The sequence below is a fragment of the Amphimedon queenslandica genome, unplaced genomic scaffold (genome assembly GCF_000090795.2).
Source record: "Amphimedon queenslandica unplaced genomic scaffold, v1.1 AMPQUscaffold_13423, whole genome shotgun sequence".
Lineage (NCBI taxonomy): Eukaryota > Metazoa > Porifera > Demospongiae > Haplosclerida > Niphatidae > Amphimedon > Amphimedon queenslandica.
Window position 1 is genome coordinate 114,584 of NW_003546341.1, and position 17,235 is coordinate 131,818.

General features: G+C 34.5%; 4 protein-coding genes across 4 annotated transcripts in view; 3 read left to right on the forward strand and 1 right to left on the reverse strand.

The window, feature by feature from the left end:
• LOC105312645 (uncharacterized) overlaps positions 1 to 899 on the forward strand; it is an 8,115-nt gene extending 7,216 nt beyond the window's left edge. Inside the window, exons 5-6 of the mRNA XM_019996075.1 lie at positions 571 to 650; positions 706 to 899. Coding sequence (XP_019851634.1) covers positions 571 to 650; positions 706 to 843 — 218 coding nt within the window. The 3' untranslated portion in view covers positions 844 to 899. The remainder of the gene's footprint in view (positions 1 to 570; positions 651 to 705) is intronic.
• A 1,656-nt stretch (positions 900 to 2,555) lies between these two features.
• LOC105312647 (TNF receptor-associated factor 5-like) lies at positions 2,556 to 3,865 on the forward strand. Its single transcript, XM_019996066.1, has 3 exons — positions 2,556 to 2,781; positions 2,878 to 3,656; positions 3,755 to 3,865. Exons 1-3 carry the CDS (start codon positions 2,556 to 2,558, stop codon positions 3,863 to 3,865), a joined length of 1,116 nt encoding a protein of 371 aa, XP_019851625.1.
• Positions 3,866 to 7,846: 3,981 nt separating this feature from the next.
• LOC105312648 (TNF receptor-associated factor 3-like) lies at positions 7,847 to 9,056 on the forward strand. Its single transcript, XM_011405455.1, has 3 exons — positions 7,847 to 8,452; positions 8,690 to 8,986; positions 9,036 to 9,056. The coding sequence occupies exons 1-3, from the start codon at positions 7,847 to 7,849 to the stop codon at positions 9,054 to 9,056; spliced, it is 924 nt and encodes a 307-aa protein (XP_011403757.1).
• A 1,339-nt stretch (positions 9,057 to 10,395) lies between these two features.
• Positions 10,396 to 17,235, reverse strand: part of LOC100633211 (hemicentin-1-like) — an 11,826-nt gene continuing 4,986 nt past the window's right edge. Inside the window, exons 5-11 of the mRNA XM_019996077.1 lie at positions 16,188 to 16,562; positions 15,293 to 15,625; positions 13,777 to 14,094; positions 13,166 to 13,215; positions 12,521 to 12,999; positions 11,745 to 11,840; positions 10,396 to 11,308 (exon numbers count right to left, since the gene is read on the reverse strand). Of these exons, the coding sequence (XP_019851636.1) occupies positions 10,993 to 11,308; positions 11,745 to 11,840; positions 12,521 to 12,999; positions 13,166 to 13,215; positions 13,777 to 14,094; positions 15,293 to 15,625; positions 16,188 to 16,562 (1,967 nt within the window). The 3' untranslated portion in view covers positions 10,396 to 10,992. The remainder of the gene's footprint in view (positions 11,309 to 11,744; positions 11,841 to 12,520; positions 13,000 to 13,165; positions 13,216 to 13,776; positions 14,095 to 15,292; positions 15,626 to 16,187; positions 16,563 to 17,235) is intronic.

Genomic DNA, 17,235 nt, shown 5'->3' on the forward strand with positions numbered 1-17,235 from the left:
TTTTGTCACGCAAATAAAGGATAACTATTGCTATAATACTTTGCAGTTTCATGAGATGGCAATGTATAGTTTTCCTAAAACAAGTGTCCGAAAATTGATGGTGTACGATCATTGATAATGTACTCTATATTGAGAGGCTGGAGAGAGAGAGAGAGAGAGGGAGAAAGTTAATGGAACTGAGAGGTGACTGGCTGAGCATCAGTTGGGATAAAAACTCATTATGTGTTTGGAAACATAACAAGAAGAAGAGGAGGAGGAAGAAGGTTAAAGGGAGGTGTGATACTTGTACAGAAATAAGAGAAGATAGAGGAGAGAGAGAGAAGAGAAGAGAAAGAATGGAGTAGGGAAAAAATTTAGTTGTGAAAATAGAAGAGGAGACTGAGAGAGAAGGAGAAAGACGGTGAGTGGGACTTTAAAAGTAAAAGAGAAAGTCGTAGAGCAATCTATTACAGTGACTATTATTTTACTGCTTGCTCTATTGCTAAAGAAGGGAGAGAGAGAGAGAGAACTAGGGTGGAGAGAGATGATGATAAATAATTCTTATAACCCTCTTGTTATTTTACTCTGCAGTATATGCAAGATATGCTGGTAACATTAGAAGAGAGTATTGTCACATTCCTCATTCTGACTATTGTCAAAAGAGAGCTGAGGTGTGTAGCAATAAAACAATCACTTATTATCATCGACTTGTTTATTTTTGCTTAGGTTTTGAAGAGTTTTTTAAAAGTGCACAGGATCTATTGCACATCAGAGTTTCATATTATGAAGAACCTGCAAGAAATAATATTGAAAAGGAAATATCACTCCTCACTGATAATAAAATACCATCAGAGTAATCTGTAGTTGTTTTTTGTTCATTCATTACTCAGTTAGTTTCACATATCATAATCATTAATTTTTTATTAATATTGGTATTTATATGCATGTCAGCAGTGACTATTCCACTTAATTTTTGACTCTCAGTTTATCTTGCAATAATGATAGAGGTGTCTTAATTCATTTGTGGTCAGATGGGTGGTCAGTGGTTTTTGATAACAGTCACATGAGAGTTATTATAGCTATACACTTTTGTCTCGGCAGGGCCCTTTCACTGTTTGAATATCATGTCTTGCTTCAGCAAAGAAGAGCTTGTATTTGTTAAAGAGCTGCCGGACCATGTGCAGCTAGAGTGTCCAATTTGTCTCTACATCTTGACAGATCCTCATCTGGTGAGCTGCTGTGGATATAATTTCTGTGGGTCTTGTATTGAGAGAGTAAAAAAAAAGAAAAGGATCCTGTCCTATGTGCAAAAAGAAGAAGTATCAATTTATGGTGAATAAGGAACGCATTCGTATTATCAATGGATTGGAGGTCTACTGCAGTAATGTGAAGAAAGGATGTCAATGGAAAGGAGAATTGAAGAATATGTCTACTCATCTTAATAAAGAGAAGAGAGAAGGAGAATGTCAATATGAAAAAGTAAAGTGCCAATATGAGGAATGTCAAGAGAGAATGCAGCGTAGATATCTGAAGAGGCATAAAGATAAGGAATGTCCTCAACGTCCGTTTGAATGCGAACATTGTGGGGAAGAAGGCACGTTCCTCTCTATTACAAAAAATCATTATAAAGAGTGTTGCTGGTATCCTGTTACTTGTCCTAGAGGATGTGCTTCTACTACTATGCCACGATTTAATCTCAAGCATCATATTGATAATCAGTGTCCATTAGAGCCAGTAGATTGTGCGTTTAGTTGGGCTGGTTGTAATGATAAGCCATTACGTAAAGATGTACATGTACACACTGCTGATACTAAACACATGACACTGTTAGCTGTAGCTTGTGGACAATTGAAGAAAGAGAATGAACAAATAAAAGAAGACAATGAGAAAATAAAATTTGAGGTCAAGACAAAAGCAAAATTCAAATTTCACATTCATACTGCCATAGCCAATGGTTTATCAATTCCATTATTACCAATTGATGTAACTTTAAATCTTCGTACACCATCTCTAAGAGCTGTTTATTTTTATAGCAATGTTTGTGGACAGTACATGTCAGTTAGACTATATACGAGTCACAATATGTACCTTATCATATTACTTGCATTCCACGAGAGAATTTTGATGCCTTTAAACCAAGTCTTCCTAAAATATTTGCAAAATATAACAATGAGGATATACCATTAATAGAAGACACTGAATCTACTTATAAACAATTATCTTGTGATGTCTTTGATACCATTAATAGCTGTGATGATCCTCTGCCTACTGGAATAATTAGAAGAAAAAGATACATAAATCTTTGTGAAAGAACTGTTAGAATTTATGCTAAGTAATGAATGATATTGTGCATTGACTTGCTATAGTATTTACTGCTGCTATTATTAATTTAATATCATGCTTGAATGTGCAAATTTTGATTGCTTTAGATCTAATCTTTCCAAAATACTATGGTAAACAGACTAACTGCTCACTTATGCACATTCTTTTGATTACTTGTCACAACAGTCACATGAACTGGTATAGTTCGCCTTTAGTGCCCCTGATTTTTGCCCTAGCTTTTACCCCTTTTAAACATGTCTCAGTTCAGCAAAGAAGAGCTTTCATTTGTTAAAGAAGTACCTGAACAGATTGAGATAGAGTGTCCAGTTTGTCTTGATATCTTGACAGATCCTCATCTGGTGACTTGCTGTGGACATAATTTCTGTGGGTCTTGTATTGAGAGAGTAAAAGCTGGTGATGGACCTTGTCCTATGTGTAAAGAGAAGAAATACCAATCATTTATCGATAAAAAGTGCTCACGTATTATCAATGGATTGGAGGTCTACTGTAATAATAAAAAGAAAGGATGTCAATGGAAAGGAGAATTGAAGAATATGTCTACTCATCTTAATAAAGAGAAGAGAGAAGGAGAATGTGAATATGAAGAAGTGAAGTGTCGATATGAGAAATGTCAAGAGAGAAAGCAACGTAAGCACATTAAACTTCATGAGGATCATAGATGTCCTCAACGTATAGTTGAATGCAAATATTGTGGAGGTAAAGGCACGTTCCTCTTTATTACAAAGGATCATTATGAGGAATGCAGGCAGTATCCTGTTACTTGTCCCAATAAATGTTTATCTACTAATATGCCACGATATAAGCTCAAGTATCACATCAGCAAGTGTCCATTAGAGCAAGTAGATTGTGTGTTTAGTTGGGCTGGTTGTAATGATAAGCCATTACGTAAAGACATAGATGAACACACTGCTGATACTAAACACATGACACTATTAGCTGCAGCCTGTGGACAATTGAAGAAAGATGTTGAAATACTAAAATATGAAAACGCAACTTTGAAGTATCACATTCACAGTGCTGTAGCTGATAATTCATATCCATCATTACCAATTGATATTACAGCAGAAAGTGGAGTAGTTCATTTCTATTCTGGCCCATGTGGACGACACATGTCAGCTAGAATAATAGAAGGAGGCCTCTTTGCGGAGACCTTCATGCTAATAGCATTTCATGAAGGAATATTTGATGCCAATTTTCAACCGAAGCTTTCTAAAATATTTGCAAAAAATAACAATACAGATGCACCATTGATAACAGACACAGAAGCTACTTATAAGCAATTGCCTAATGATGTCCTTGGCACCATTACCAACTGCAATAATCTTCCACCTGGAGTAATTAAAAAAAATATAGACCATTTGTCATACACAATTTATGCAATTTAGCTTGATTTGAATTTATTAAATTAAATAAAACTTATGTCACTCTACAGTATGGGAGGGCTAATGAGCAGATGAGCTTACAATTGACAATTTTAAATTTTCATTCTGTTACCATTGGTAACACTAACTGCAAACAAGGGCGGGGCTGGTCTAGCAAATAGCAATGGCTCAGTTCAGCAAAGAAGAGCTTTCATTCGTTAAAGAAGTACCCAAACAGATCGAAATAGAGTGTCCAGTTTGTCTTAATATCTTGACAGATCCTCATCTGGTGAGCTGCTGTGGATATAATTTCTGTGGGTCTTGTATTGAGAGAGTAAAAGCTAGAAATGGACCCTGTCCTATGTGTAAAGAGAAGGAATATCAATCTTTAATCGATAAGAAGTGTTCACGTATTATCAATGGATTGGAGGTCTACTGCAGTAATAAGGAGAAAGGATGTCAATGGAAAGGAGAATTGAAGAATATGTCTACTCATCTTAATAAAGAGAAGAGAGAAGGAGAATGTCAATATGAAGAAGTAAAGTGTCGATATGAGAAATGTCAAGAGAGAAAGCAACGTAGATATCTTAAGTATCATGAAGATAGAGAATGTTATCAACGTCGGTTTCAATGCCAATACTGTGGGGTAATAGGTACATTCCTCTTTATTACAAAGGATCATTATGAGGAATGCAGGCAGTATCCTGTTACTTGTCCTAATATATGCTCATCTAATAAAGTACCACGAGGTAGTCTCACTGCTCACGTTAATCATCAGTGTCCATTGCAGCCAGTAGATTGTGTGTTTAGTTGGGCTGGTTGTAATGATAGGCCATTACGTAAAGATGTACATGTACACACTGCTGATACTAAACACATGACACTATTAGCTGTAGCTTGTGGACAACTGAAGATAGAAAATGAACAAATAAAAGAAGAAAATGAAGTAATGAAAAAAGAAGTCAAGGCAATAAAGGAAGAAAACAATGAAGTAGCAGAAGAAGTCACAATTTTAAAGAATCAAGTTCATCATGCCATAGCTAATGATTCATATCCATTGCTACCAATATTGGTTGATGTAGGAGGTACAGCAACTCATTTTTATACAAGTGTATGTGGATGGCACATGTCAGCTAGAATAATGGAGAATGAAGATTATTCAAAGTGTTATATATTACTTGGATTTCATGAAGGAAAATTTGATAGATTTAATCCAAAACTACCAAAAATAAAGTATGACTATGAAGGCACACCAATCACTCTCTTAGATGATGCTGAAGCTGCCCGTGCATCAAAATTACCTCATGATGCTCTAAATTCAGTTGTTTACAGAGGTGGTCTTTTTTCTCAGTCATTAGGAGTATTGATAAGAGAAATTGATGTTTATTGTTTTAATACTGTAGTGAGAATATTTTAGATATTTATTTTTATGAATTTAAACAATTGAAATGCATAACAATGATACGCCGGTAGCTTGCAATTGCAATCGACCATCAAATGCAAAGTTTAAATTTATGAAGATTATGTTCAGAAAAATATGAGAGAAAAATAAATAATAATAATAATTACATTAATAAATTATCATTATCAGTCAATACAATAAGAAAAAAAATTTAACAATTATTATGCTGTCATTAACACTTAAACAGTCATATTGGGGGACAATTATTGCATGAATTAGAAATGCGTGATCAAGCACAAGACTGTACATGTACATCATTCATAATCGTTAAAATTTCTAAGTCTTACATATATACAGAGACAACCAGTATAACATGCAACAGAAGCTTAAACAGTCGTATATAAATTTAATTCTGGCTCTTCACATTTACCAGGATGGCCAGTTTATTTTCATAGCAATGTTTATGGACAGTACATGTCAGTTAGATTGTTTATGAGTCACAATATGTACCTCGTCATATTACTTGCATTCCATGTGAGAATTTTGATGCCTTTAAACCAAGTCTTCCTAAAATATTTGCAAAATATAACAATGAGGATATACCATTGATAGAAGACACTGAATCTACTTATAAACAATTACCTCATGATGTCCTTGATACCATTAGTAGCTGTGATGATCCTCTGCCAACTGGAGTAATTAGAAGAAAAAGATACATAAATCTCTGTGAAGGAACTGTTAGAATTTATGCTAAGTAATGAATGATACTGTGCATTGTCTTGCTATAGTCTTTATTGCTGCTATTATGTTAATTTAATATTTTAATTGAATGTGCAAATTTTGATTGTTTTAGATCTAATCCTTCCAAAATGCTATGGTAAACAGACTGACTGCTCACTTATGCACATTCTTTTGATTACTTGTCACAACAGTCACATGAACTGGTATAGTTCACCTTTTAGTGCCCTTGACTTTTGCCCCTTTTAAACATGTCTCAGTTCAGCAAAGAAGAGCTTTCATTCGTTAAAGAAGTGCCTGAACAGATTGAGATAGAGTGTCCAGTTTGTCTCCACATCTTGACAGATCCTCACCAAGTGACTTGCTGTGGATATAATTTCTGTGGGTCTTGTATTGAGATAATAAAAGCTAGGAATGGACCCTGTCCTATGTGTAAAGAGAAGGAATATCAATCATTTATCGATAAGAAGTGTTCACGTATTATCAATGGATTGGAGGTCTACTGCAGTAATAAGGAGAAAGGATGTCAATGGAAAGGAGAATTGAAGAATATGTCTACTCATCTTAATAAAGAGAAGAGAGAAGGAGAATGTCAATATGAAGAAGTGAAGTGTCGATTTAAGGAATGTCAAGAGAGAAAGCAACGTAAATATCTTAAGGATCATGAAGATAAAAAATGTCTTCGACGTCCATTTTATTGTGAATATTGCTTGGAAGGAGGCACAATTCTCTCTGTACGGTATCATTATGAGGAATGCAGGAGGTATCCTGTTACTTGTCCCAATAAATGTTCACCTACTAATATGCCACGAGGTAGTCTCACTGCTCATATCAATGAGTGTCCATTAGAGCCAGTAGATTGTGTGTTTAGTTGGGCTGGTTGTAATGATAAGCCATTACGTAAAGATGTACATATACACACTGCTGATACTAAACACATGACACTATTAGCTGTAGCTTGTGGACAACTGAAGATAGAAATTGAACAAATAAAAGAAGAAAATGAGAAAATGAAAGAAGAAAATGAGTTAATTAAACAACATGTCGGGATACTACAAAATGAAAATGCAATTTTACCAATTTTAAAGGACCCTGTTCACAATGCCACAGTTCCTAATTCTTATCCATTATTACCAATTGAGATTCGAATGAAAAATAAAACAACAGTTTATTTCTACACTGGTGCATGTGGGCGACACATGTCAGCTAGGATATTAGACACAGGAGGCTGGAATGCCTTACTATTTGCATTTCATGAAGGAAAATTTGATAAACATAATCCTCAACTACCTAATATATTTTTCAAATATCAGTTTGACGGTATTAATGTACTACCATTTAAAGTCTTAGACGACATTGAAGCTACTTATGAGCTATTACCTGATGATGTACTTGATACCATTACTGGTATTGATGATATTCCATCTGGAGTTACGATTAAAAAAAATTTACCTTGTTCTGTTCCCATGATTAAAATTTATTCAGAGTAGTGGTAGTGTATATAAATCATAATACATGTTTTTGTGAACAAATTGATTTAAACAAACTTTTGAAAATTACAAAATGGGAGGACTAATAAATCGTGCACCGCACGTCATACCATCACCAACTGTGATTGTTTTCCACCTGGAGTAATTAGAAGGAAAAAATGGATCCTCATAGAGGGACTGTTGCAATTTTTACAAAGTAATGAATGATACTGTGCATTGACTCCTAGTCTTTATTGCTGCTAATTTTAATTTTAATTCATTACTTCCAAACTTTTTTATTGCCATTATAGTTGCTATGTATGGCCAAATTTTATAGAAAAACATCATTATTTGATAATGCATTAATTGTGCTTAGTTGCAGGATGATTGTGAATGAAAACTATGCACAGTTTATCTTATATTACACTCATAATGTAATGATTGCAAACTTTGTTATCACAAGGTACAATTTCATAGTAACAGATCATCTTTCAGCATAAACAGAGCACTTATAATGTTCAGTCTGCACTCACAGCCCTTGCAGCTCTCTCATGATGTCTCAGTTCAGCAAAGAAGAGCTTTCATTTGTTAAAGAAGTGCCTGAACAGATTGAGATAGAGTGTCCAGTTTGTCTTAATATCTTGACAGATCCTCATCTTGTGACTTGCTGTGGACATAATTTCTGTGGCTCTTGTATTGAGAGAGTAAAAGCTGGTGATGGATCCTGTCCTATGTGTAAAAAGAAGGAATATCAATCATTTATCGATAAGAAGTGTTCACATATTATCAATGGATTGGAGGTCTACTGCAGTAATAAGGAGAAAGGATGTCAATGGAAAGGAGAATTGAGGAATATGTCTACTCATCTTAATAAAGAAAAGAGAGAAGGAGAATGTCAATATGAAGAAGTAAAGTGTCTATATAGAAAATGCCAAGAGAAAAAGCAGCGTAGATATCTTGAGGATCATGAAGATAAAGAATGTCCTCAACGTCCATTTGGATGCCAATACTGTGGAGAAATTGGTACTTTCCTCTCTATTACAAAGGATCATTATGAGGAATGCAGGCAGTATCCTGTTCCTTGTCCCAATAAATGTGTGTCTACTAATATGCCACGAGGTAGTCTCACTGATCATATCAAAGAGTGTCCATTAGAGCCAGTAGATTGTGTGTTTAGTTGGGCTGGTTGTAATGATAAGCCATTACGTAAAGATGTACATGTACACACTGCTGATACTAAACACATGACACTATTAGCTGTAGCTTGTGGAGAATTGAAAAAAGAGAATGAACAAATGAAACAACATGTCAAAATGCTACAAAATGAAAATACAATTTTAAAGGATCTTGTTCACAATGCCACAGTTCCTGATTCCTATTCATTATTACCAATTAAGATTCAAATGGGAAATAAAGCAGCAGTTCATTTCTATACTGGTGCATGTGGACGACACATGTCAGCTAGAATACTAGGTTCAGGATGCTGGTGTGATGCTGTACTATTTGCATTTCATAAAGGAAAATTTGATAAATATAATCCAAAACTACCCAATATATTTTTGAAATATCAGCCTCCTGGTATAGATGTAGATCCATTTAAAGTCTTAGACGACACTGAAGCTACTTATGAGGTATTACCTGATGATGTGCTGGATACCGTCACCGGCATTGATGATATTCCACCTGGAGTTATAGTTAATAGAAATTATTTTAGTATTATGTTCACGATTAAAATTTATTCAGAGTAGTGGTAGTGCAAGATAAATGTTTTTGTCAACTAATTGATTTAAATAAACTTGTGAGAATTACAATAATGGGCACGTCAACTATTTGATTTACGGTACTTTTCATGTACTCTTTTAGTTGTGGATATATTATTAACTACCTTATTCTCAATTAAATTTTATGAAGATTATTTTACAGAAGAATACGAGAGAAAAATAAATAATAATAATTACATTAATAATTTATCATTATCTGTTACAATAAGAAAAATAATAATATTTAAAGATTATTATGCTGTCATTAACACATTACTAATAATAATAATAGATTGAATGTGATCAGTACAATATGTACTGATAAAATGACATTATTAGCTGTAGCTTGTGGACAACTGAAGAAAGAAAACGAGCAAATAAAAGAAGAAAATGAGAAAATGAAAGAAGAAAATTAAGTAATGAAACAAGAAGTCAAGGCAATAAAGGAAGAAAATAATGAAGTAGTGGAAGAAGTCACAGTTTTGAAGAATCAAGTTTGGGTCGTTCATCATGCCATAGCTGATGATTCGTATCCATTGCTACCAACATATATTGAAATAGGAGGTAAAGTAACTCACTTTTATACAAGTGCATTTGGATGGCACATGTCAGCTAGAATAATGGAGAACAAAGATTCAAAATTTTTTATATTATTTGCATTTCATGAAGGAAAATTTGATAAATTTAATCCAAGGCTACCAAAAATACAGTATGAATTTAAAGGTACACCAATCACCATCTTAAATGACACCAAAGCTGCTCATGCATCAAAATTACCTCATGATGTTCTAAATTCTGCTTTTCTGCTAGGTGGTCATGTTTTGCATTTATCAGGAACATTGCTAAGAGAAATTGATGTTTACCGGAGTACTTTAGTGAGAATATTTTAGATGTGTATTTGCATTTTATTTTTATAAATTTAAACAATTGAAAAGCATATCAATGATATGCCGGTAGCTTGCAATTGCAATTGACCATCAAATGCAAAGTTTAAATTTATGAAGATTATGTTACAGAAAAATATGAGGAAAAATAAATAATAATAACATTAATAATTTATCATTATTTGTTAATACAATAAGAAAAATAATATTTAGATATTATTATGCTATTATTAACACATTACTAATAATAATAAGAATAATGGATTGAATGTGATCAGTATAATATGTACAACTAAATAATAATAAAAAAATAAATAAAATAACGAAAGAATAATAAGAGAGAAAGGGAGAGAGTTAATCTCTTCACTAATTCATTAACATAACAACTCAATATCAACTGATCATTCACATATATAAATACATGCACTTGACATCAGTCTTAAGTACATATAATCAATATACTTGTACACACCATTGTGTAATGATAATAATAATAATAATAATAGTGAAGAGATAAAATAAGAATGTTGAGTTTTGAGGAATAGTAGTTTGAAACATAAAAACAAACAAAAATAAAATATTTATAATATAATCTGATATATTGTATAGTTGCAATGCTCCATAAAACGAAGAAAATAAATAAATATATTGAGAGGCTGGAGAGAGAGAGAGGGGGGAGGTTATTGAAATGAAAAGGTGACTGGTTGAGTATCAGTTGGGATAAAAACTTGTTATGTGTTTGGAAACATAACAAGAAGAGGAGGAGGAGGAAGAAGAAGGTTGAAGGGAGATGTGATACTTGTACAGAAATAAAAGTACATAGAGGAGAGAGAGAGAGAAGAGAATGAATGGAACAGGAAAGATCTAGTTGTGAAAATATAAGAGATTGAGAGAGAAGGAGAAAGACAGTGAGCGGGACTTTAAAAGTAAAAGAGAAAGTCGTAGAGCAAGACTGAGCTTTTGGCGGGTTAAAATAATAAGAAGAAATGAAAAAATAAAGTTTATTTTATATTTGATGATGATGATGATGAGGTGGGCATTATTTAGAAACACCTCCTATGACATCATACTGCTTCCTGTATTATCCTCAGTATCAGATGCTTCCGAGCTCATTAGTACACTCTGCGTCACTCGACCGTCGTTATTACGTTGGGGCGACAACGGATGATGGTTCAAGGGCGGGGGAGGAGGCGGAGCCACACTCATAGTGACGCTCCGACCGTTTACAAGATCAATGGAATCGTAGATGGCTGGAGGTGAGCGCTCGCGGCCATTTTCATCAATGTGTACCATATCCATGTCCTCTACATCCTTAGGAGTATAAGCAGAAAGGTAAGCTGGACACTCGGTAGTCACATACGCGTCTCCTTTCCTATTGAAAAAAGAAAAAATAGAGTAACACTAGCAACACTTTTTAATGTTTAGACAACACTATCATTATTATTAATATTATATTACTTTAATTAATAAATATTATATTCAAATATTAAATATTATCTTGCACACGGGGCTATAGTTTCAGTTTAAGGCACACGGTGCTGTTTATCGTTTAAAGTGCACACAGCACCGATTGGCATAGAACACACTCTAAAAGGCCAAAACTATAGACTTCGTACTATAAACACTGATTGAACTATGGAGTGTAATTTATTTATTATTACAAATTGTTATTAGTAGATAATGCATCTAAAATGATAACAAAATCTTGCTTCTTATCAAAGTAAAAATTATAAAATAAACAAACAAGTTACATACAAACTAAGGCTACAAAAACATATTTTAAAATTGATAATTCATAAGTCACTCACCATTTATTGGAGGGTGGGGGTGGATCTGTAGCTCCTACACTTGAATTCTGTCTGTTAACAGCTGCATATGGACTGGATCTTCTTCTAATGAGTGCCCTGGAGAGAGAGAGAAAGAGAGAGGAATAAAGTCAACTCAGCAATAGGTGTGAGTGACAGTAGTTAATATCTATGAGATTCATAGCTCTGTAGAGTAGTAGGCTGTACTATAAAGGTTATAAAAAGGCTGACTCTCTCTCTCTCTCTTGTGAAAACACATGTGACTAGATTTATCAACATTTTATCAACTTTGATCAGCTATAAGTGTAAATAATATATAAACTATATGAGGTAGTATTATCATAATATAAGTATAATACATGCAGTGTGACATATGTGTACATATAAATGTACACCCACACATACACAAGCAGTGAAATGATTGTGATAATAACAGACTATACATACAGTACATGAACATATTGTATTGGAGAGAGAGAGGGGGAGAGGGAGGGAGAGAGGGGGAGAGAGAGGGAGGGAGGGAGAGAGAGAGAGAGAGGTGGAGGAGAGAGAGAGAGAGGGGGAGGGAGAGAAAGAATGAAATAAAAAATAATACAATAAATAAAAAGCAGAGAACATGCTTTACAAAACATGCAGACAATACAGTACAACATACAATAGAAGCTTAAACAGTCGTGTATAAATTCAATTCTGGCTCTCCACATTTACCAGGATGACTACCATCATCACAATCAGTTACTATTTTACAAAACCACTTCTTCTTCCTATCACAAACACACCTTATCTTGCTGTTCTGATGCCACAGGGCACAGAACAGAATAACAATAATAACCGCCTCCAGTAGAATGACAGCTCCAGCTACAACAGCTACCAGTATATCAGTGTTAGAGCCAAAACTATCGCTAAGACCATCCGTTGTTGGCTCCGTCGTTGTTATAATAGTGTCCATACAAATCGGGACTTGGTTGTTCGAGATGTTTACCGGACAGGAGGTGTCGAAGGTTACCTTGGCGACGCCCGAGGTGAGAACAGGGTCCCCATTGATCCAGGTTCTTATGTGAGAGACGACAGCGGCCGATGTCACTGTATCGGTACTTACTACAAATACCCTGAGGATGAGTTGTTCAGAGTCAGTGGCCGGACAGAGTATGGTCCCGTTGATTAGTTGGGAGGAGGGGAAAGTACAGGAGCAGGAGGAGCTGACGGCTTTTGATATCTCGTCCTTTAGGAATACCTGAACTGCATCTGAATCAGAAACCTGTTAATAAATAAATAAAGAAATAAATAAATGAATAAATAAATAAATACATGTAAAATAAATAATATGTGATTGCTATTTTCTTTGTACACATGCATGTAGATTATTATTATTATTTACATGTACATGAATCATGAGTATGTAGATACAAGTGTATGTAGCTTACTCTTCCATTGGAGCAGCCAAGAAAAGGACCTGCTTTAAACTGAATAAGAGCTACAAAGAGAATTTATAGAAATAGTTATATAATTAATGTTATCAATATGTATCAGAAAGTGTAATAAAAATGGGGGATGATTTTTTGGCCAATTTTCGGAAAAAACCATGGGCTATAGTACAGGGATTTTTTCAGATTTTAGCCGATTTAAAAAAATGGTCATAACTTTAAAAATTTAAGTCGGAATTAGCTCAAACTTTCTACACAGCATAAGGACATCAATATGTATCAAAAAATGTGATAAAAATTGGGGGTGATTTTTTGGCCATTTTTCGGAAAAAACCATGGGCTACAGTACAGGGATTTTTTCAGATTTTGCCCCATTTTAAAAAATGGCCGTAACTCAAAAAATTTAAGTCGGAATCAGCTCAAACTTTCTACACAGCATAACTACATTAATATGTATCAGAAAATGTCATAAAATTTGGGGAAAATTTTGGAGCCATTTTTCCAAAAAAAAACCAGGGATCTTTATTAACACTAGCTTCTACAATGACCAGCAACAAACAATACAAAAATATACAAGTACACATTACATTCAAGACACTAATAGCCCTTACCTAGTCTAGTGGTCCTAAGGCTATATATGACAGAATTAGTCTCCCCAAAAGTATTAGTAGACACCACCTGATAATAATAGAGAGTGTCATGAGTTAGGTACCGCAGTGTGATACTCAAGGTCTGATCCTTAGCGTCAAGGTCTTGGGTACCTATCAGCGTAGAGCTTTTAAAGTTCAAGTTATTTCGGCTGGTTCCGTAACGGATAAAGTAAGACTCGGGTGAATAGGCTATGGATGGTACTGTCCATTGGATGAGGGCTGTGCTGTGGCCGAAATCACCAGCTATGATCCTAATGGGGAGGAAGGGCTTACTGGGACCTAGTAGAAGAGAAAGGAAAAAAGGAAAATAATTTATAACAATAATAATAATAATAATAATACTTATTGCTAATTTCTCCTGCTCTAACCTGACCTAATCTATTCTAACCTGTCCTAACTTATAATATATTACTAAAAAAATAAAAATATTAATTAAAAATGAAGAAGAAAAAATGATATAACTGTTAAAGGAATACTAAAGGTGCTACAAAAAGACCTCAGGATCACTATAAAAGGCCACACTGTCCACACTTGTACAAATGAGCAAATTAAATCATATATATGTACAATACTGTACTTTCATATAGAAGACTTAGAGTACATGTATATGTACCTACTGTTATTATATTGTTAAGTTAAATCTATACCTACATGTATATATACTAATAATATTATACTGTTGTATTGTTTCATATAGAAGCTTTCAAGTATTATTACAGTGTATATAGTGTAGTGGTGCCGCTATGAACAGGTGTGAGTGAGAGTGTGGATGAGATGGTTTGAGATTAGACCACTAGTCCAGCCTCCATTGGTTCACTGTAACAACCAGACAATAAAGAAAACTGCTAAAATATGATTTAAGACTCATCTCAGATCTCTCTATAGACTCTTAGTATTACATTAGATCATATTCTTAATACAGTATAAATACTAATGTATCTTGAAACTCATTACAGTGTCTAATATACTGTCTGGTTTAGTTTCTAGTGAATGAGTAAAGTCTGCTGTATACACAAGTAGTAACTAATCAACATACACCAGCCAATGTGAAATTTGGCTTGAGACTAATATTAAAACTAACACTGAGCCATATGAAGCCCAATGGAGAGGGAGAGAGAGGGAGAGAGAGAGAGAGAAAGGGAGGGAGAGAGAGAGAGAGAGAGAGAGAGAGAGAGAGAGAGGAGGGTGTGCTGATCTTTAGTATATATAAAGCAGACAAAGAGAGACATTAAAAGATACACATGCTAATTATTGTGTCTAAGTTAAAGACAGGAGTGTGTCTGTTACTAACAACAAAAGATAATATTTATAAAAACAAGAAATACCAAAACACATTCCTCCATTAAAAACAGGACACGTAATTCCATCAAGTACCATTAAATATTCCAATATGAAAATAAATAAAGGTCCTTACCTTAAAATTATTATTTTAATATTATTAATAATTATTCTGTTATTAAAAACTAAAGATCCTTACCTATAATGTTAACAGTTGAATTAGCCGATAAAGTCACGTTAGGGTCTGTAGATGGAAAACCTAAAACAACCGAGCACCGATACTTAGCCTCTCCAGGGTTGGCTGCTTCAAACGACAGCGAACTGGTGTGACCGTTGACCACTATACTGACTCCACCTTGACCGTGGAGCAACGGCCGGCTAGAGGTATCGTTGTCCATGAACCAGTTGAAATGGGACGTGATAAAGTGACCGGTCGGTATGGATATGGAGCAGTTGAAGCGGATTAAGTTATAAGGTTGGAAGTTAGGGACTTCTATACTAGTGGGGGAGAGGTTGACTGGAATAGGAGGAACTGTGTGTGTGTGGAGAGAGAGAAAGAGGAAAAAACATAATAATTAATAATTATTACCATATAAAGGTTTATTTTGTTGGTATAAAATGTCGCAAATTCCTTCAAATTTGTCATTTGTTGAATAAATTTTCGCGAATCTTGCACCTGCTGCAGCCGTTTTTCCTATTGTGCCACGCCTTTTTTGTGGAATTGAGTTTCGTGAATTTAACGAAAACGTGAAACTAGCATCGTTTATTTCCAATGAAATAGAACCCCTATACAGTATTAAATAAGTGTAAATAAAGACTTGACTTACATGCAAAAAAACAACAGCCTAAGGAATAGTATTATCATAACATTGTACGTTTATTATTATTATTATTATTATTATTATTATTATTATTGCTAAAAGTAGTAAACTTTATATTAGGTTGCATACTACAATAGTAAGAGACTGAAACTGCTGGCTTTAAACATAATAGTAACATACAATAGTAGCAGTAGTACACACACATACAACAATATAATGAATAAGTTATAGAATATTTAATTTATACATGTACATGTATATGCATAAATTTACCTTCAATGTTCAATGCAGTGCCAGTGGAGTTAACTAGTACAGAGGAATATATACCAGATAGTGATATCACCCCACACTTGTACAGTCCACTATCTGATACACTGGCAGCCCGTATTGACAACACACTAGTATATCGAGTAGTACTTATTTTATAGTTCTTAATTGAGATTCGAGGAAGTTCAAATCGAGTAAGTTCAAGAGGTTCTATTATGATTGGGATGTTTCCTATGCTCCAATTTATGTTAGCAGAGAGTGGATCAGTGAAATGTGAAGAGGTTTGTAGCGTCACGCGACAAGTTAGGTTTACCATACCACCGGAATATGTGGGGGAAGTTGGAGAGGATATGGTGACAGTTGGTACCTGTGGGGGAGGAACTGGAGGGAGAGAGAGAGTGGGGAGAGAGAGAGGGAGGGAGAGAGAGAGGGAGAGCATGACTCATAACTGGTATTGGAACAGAAAATAATGAAACATTATAATGTAAACAATATCAAAGTCTGTAACGTAATCAGTAAAATAACAAACAAACACTTCATGATATTACAATACGTCAAATGATCATATACATGTAAATATATAAGTGATCATACCATATAAGTATAAATAAACTAGTACACATAAAAGCTATTAAAAGGTACATGTATGTATCATAAGAAAACATTTTGTTCATATTTTCTTAATGATTCAATGGTGAGTCATTATTATGATTCGTTGGAGGGTAAGTAGATCAAAGGGTAAGTAAGGAGAGAGTAAATCCCGTTACATTAACAATATGAATAAATAAACTATCCCAAGAAGTATGGACACACGGTCACAGTTAGTTTAATAAAGAACAGAGAAGCTCCTCAGACTAGCTGACTGTAAGCTACCATCCATCCAATAGTAGACAGACACAGTGTAGAGTATGAGAGTATGGAGTACTACATGTATAGAATATTAGTCGCTCTACCTTCCTCTCTCCCTCCCTCCCTCTCCCTCTCTCTCCCTCCCTCCCTCTCTCTCTCTCTCTCTCTCTCTCTCTCTCTCTCTCTCTCTCTCTCCCCCCTCTCC

Bases quoted from the DNA above. Each gene is read 5' to 3' on its own strand.
- LOC105312648 (XM_011405455.1), top strand. From the start codon at position 7,847: ATGTCTCAGTTCAGCAAAGAAGAGCTTTCATTTGTTAAAGAAGTGCCT. The intron at 8,453-8,689 runs GTAGATTGTGTG...TTACCAATTAAG, and splicing joins AAGAGTGTCCATTAGAGCCA to ATTCAAATGGGAAATAAAGC. The intron at 8,987-9,035 runs GTTAATAGAAAT...AAATTTATTCAG, and splicing joins ATATTCCACCTGGAGTTATA to AGTAGTGGTAGTGCAAGATA.
- LOC105312647 (XM_019996066.1), top strand. From the start codon at position 2,556: ATGTCTCAGTTCAGCAAAGAAGAGCTTTCATTTGTTAAAGAAGTACCT. The intron at 2,782-2,877 runs GTATTATCAATG...ATCTTAATAAAG, and splicing joins TATCGATAAAAAGTGCTCAC to AGAAGAGAGAAGGAGAATGT. The intron at 3,657-3,754 runs GTAATTAAAAAA...GTCACTCTACAG, and splicing joins GCAATAATCTTCCACCTGGA to TATGGGAGGGCTAATGAGCA.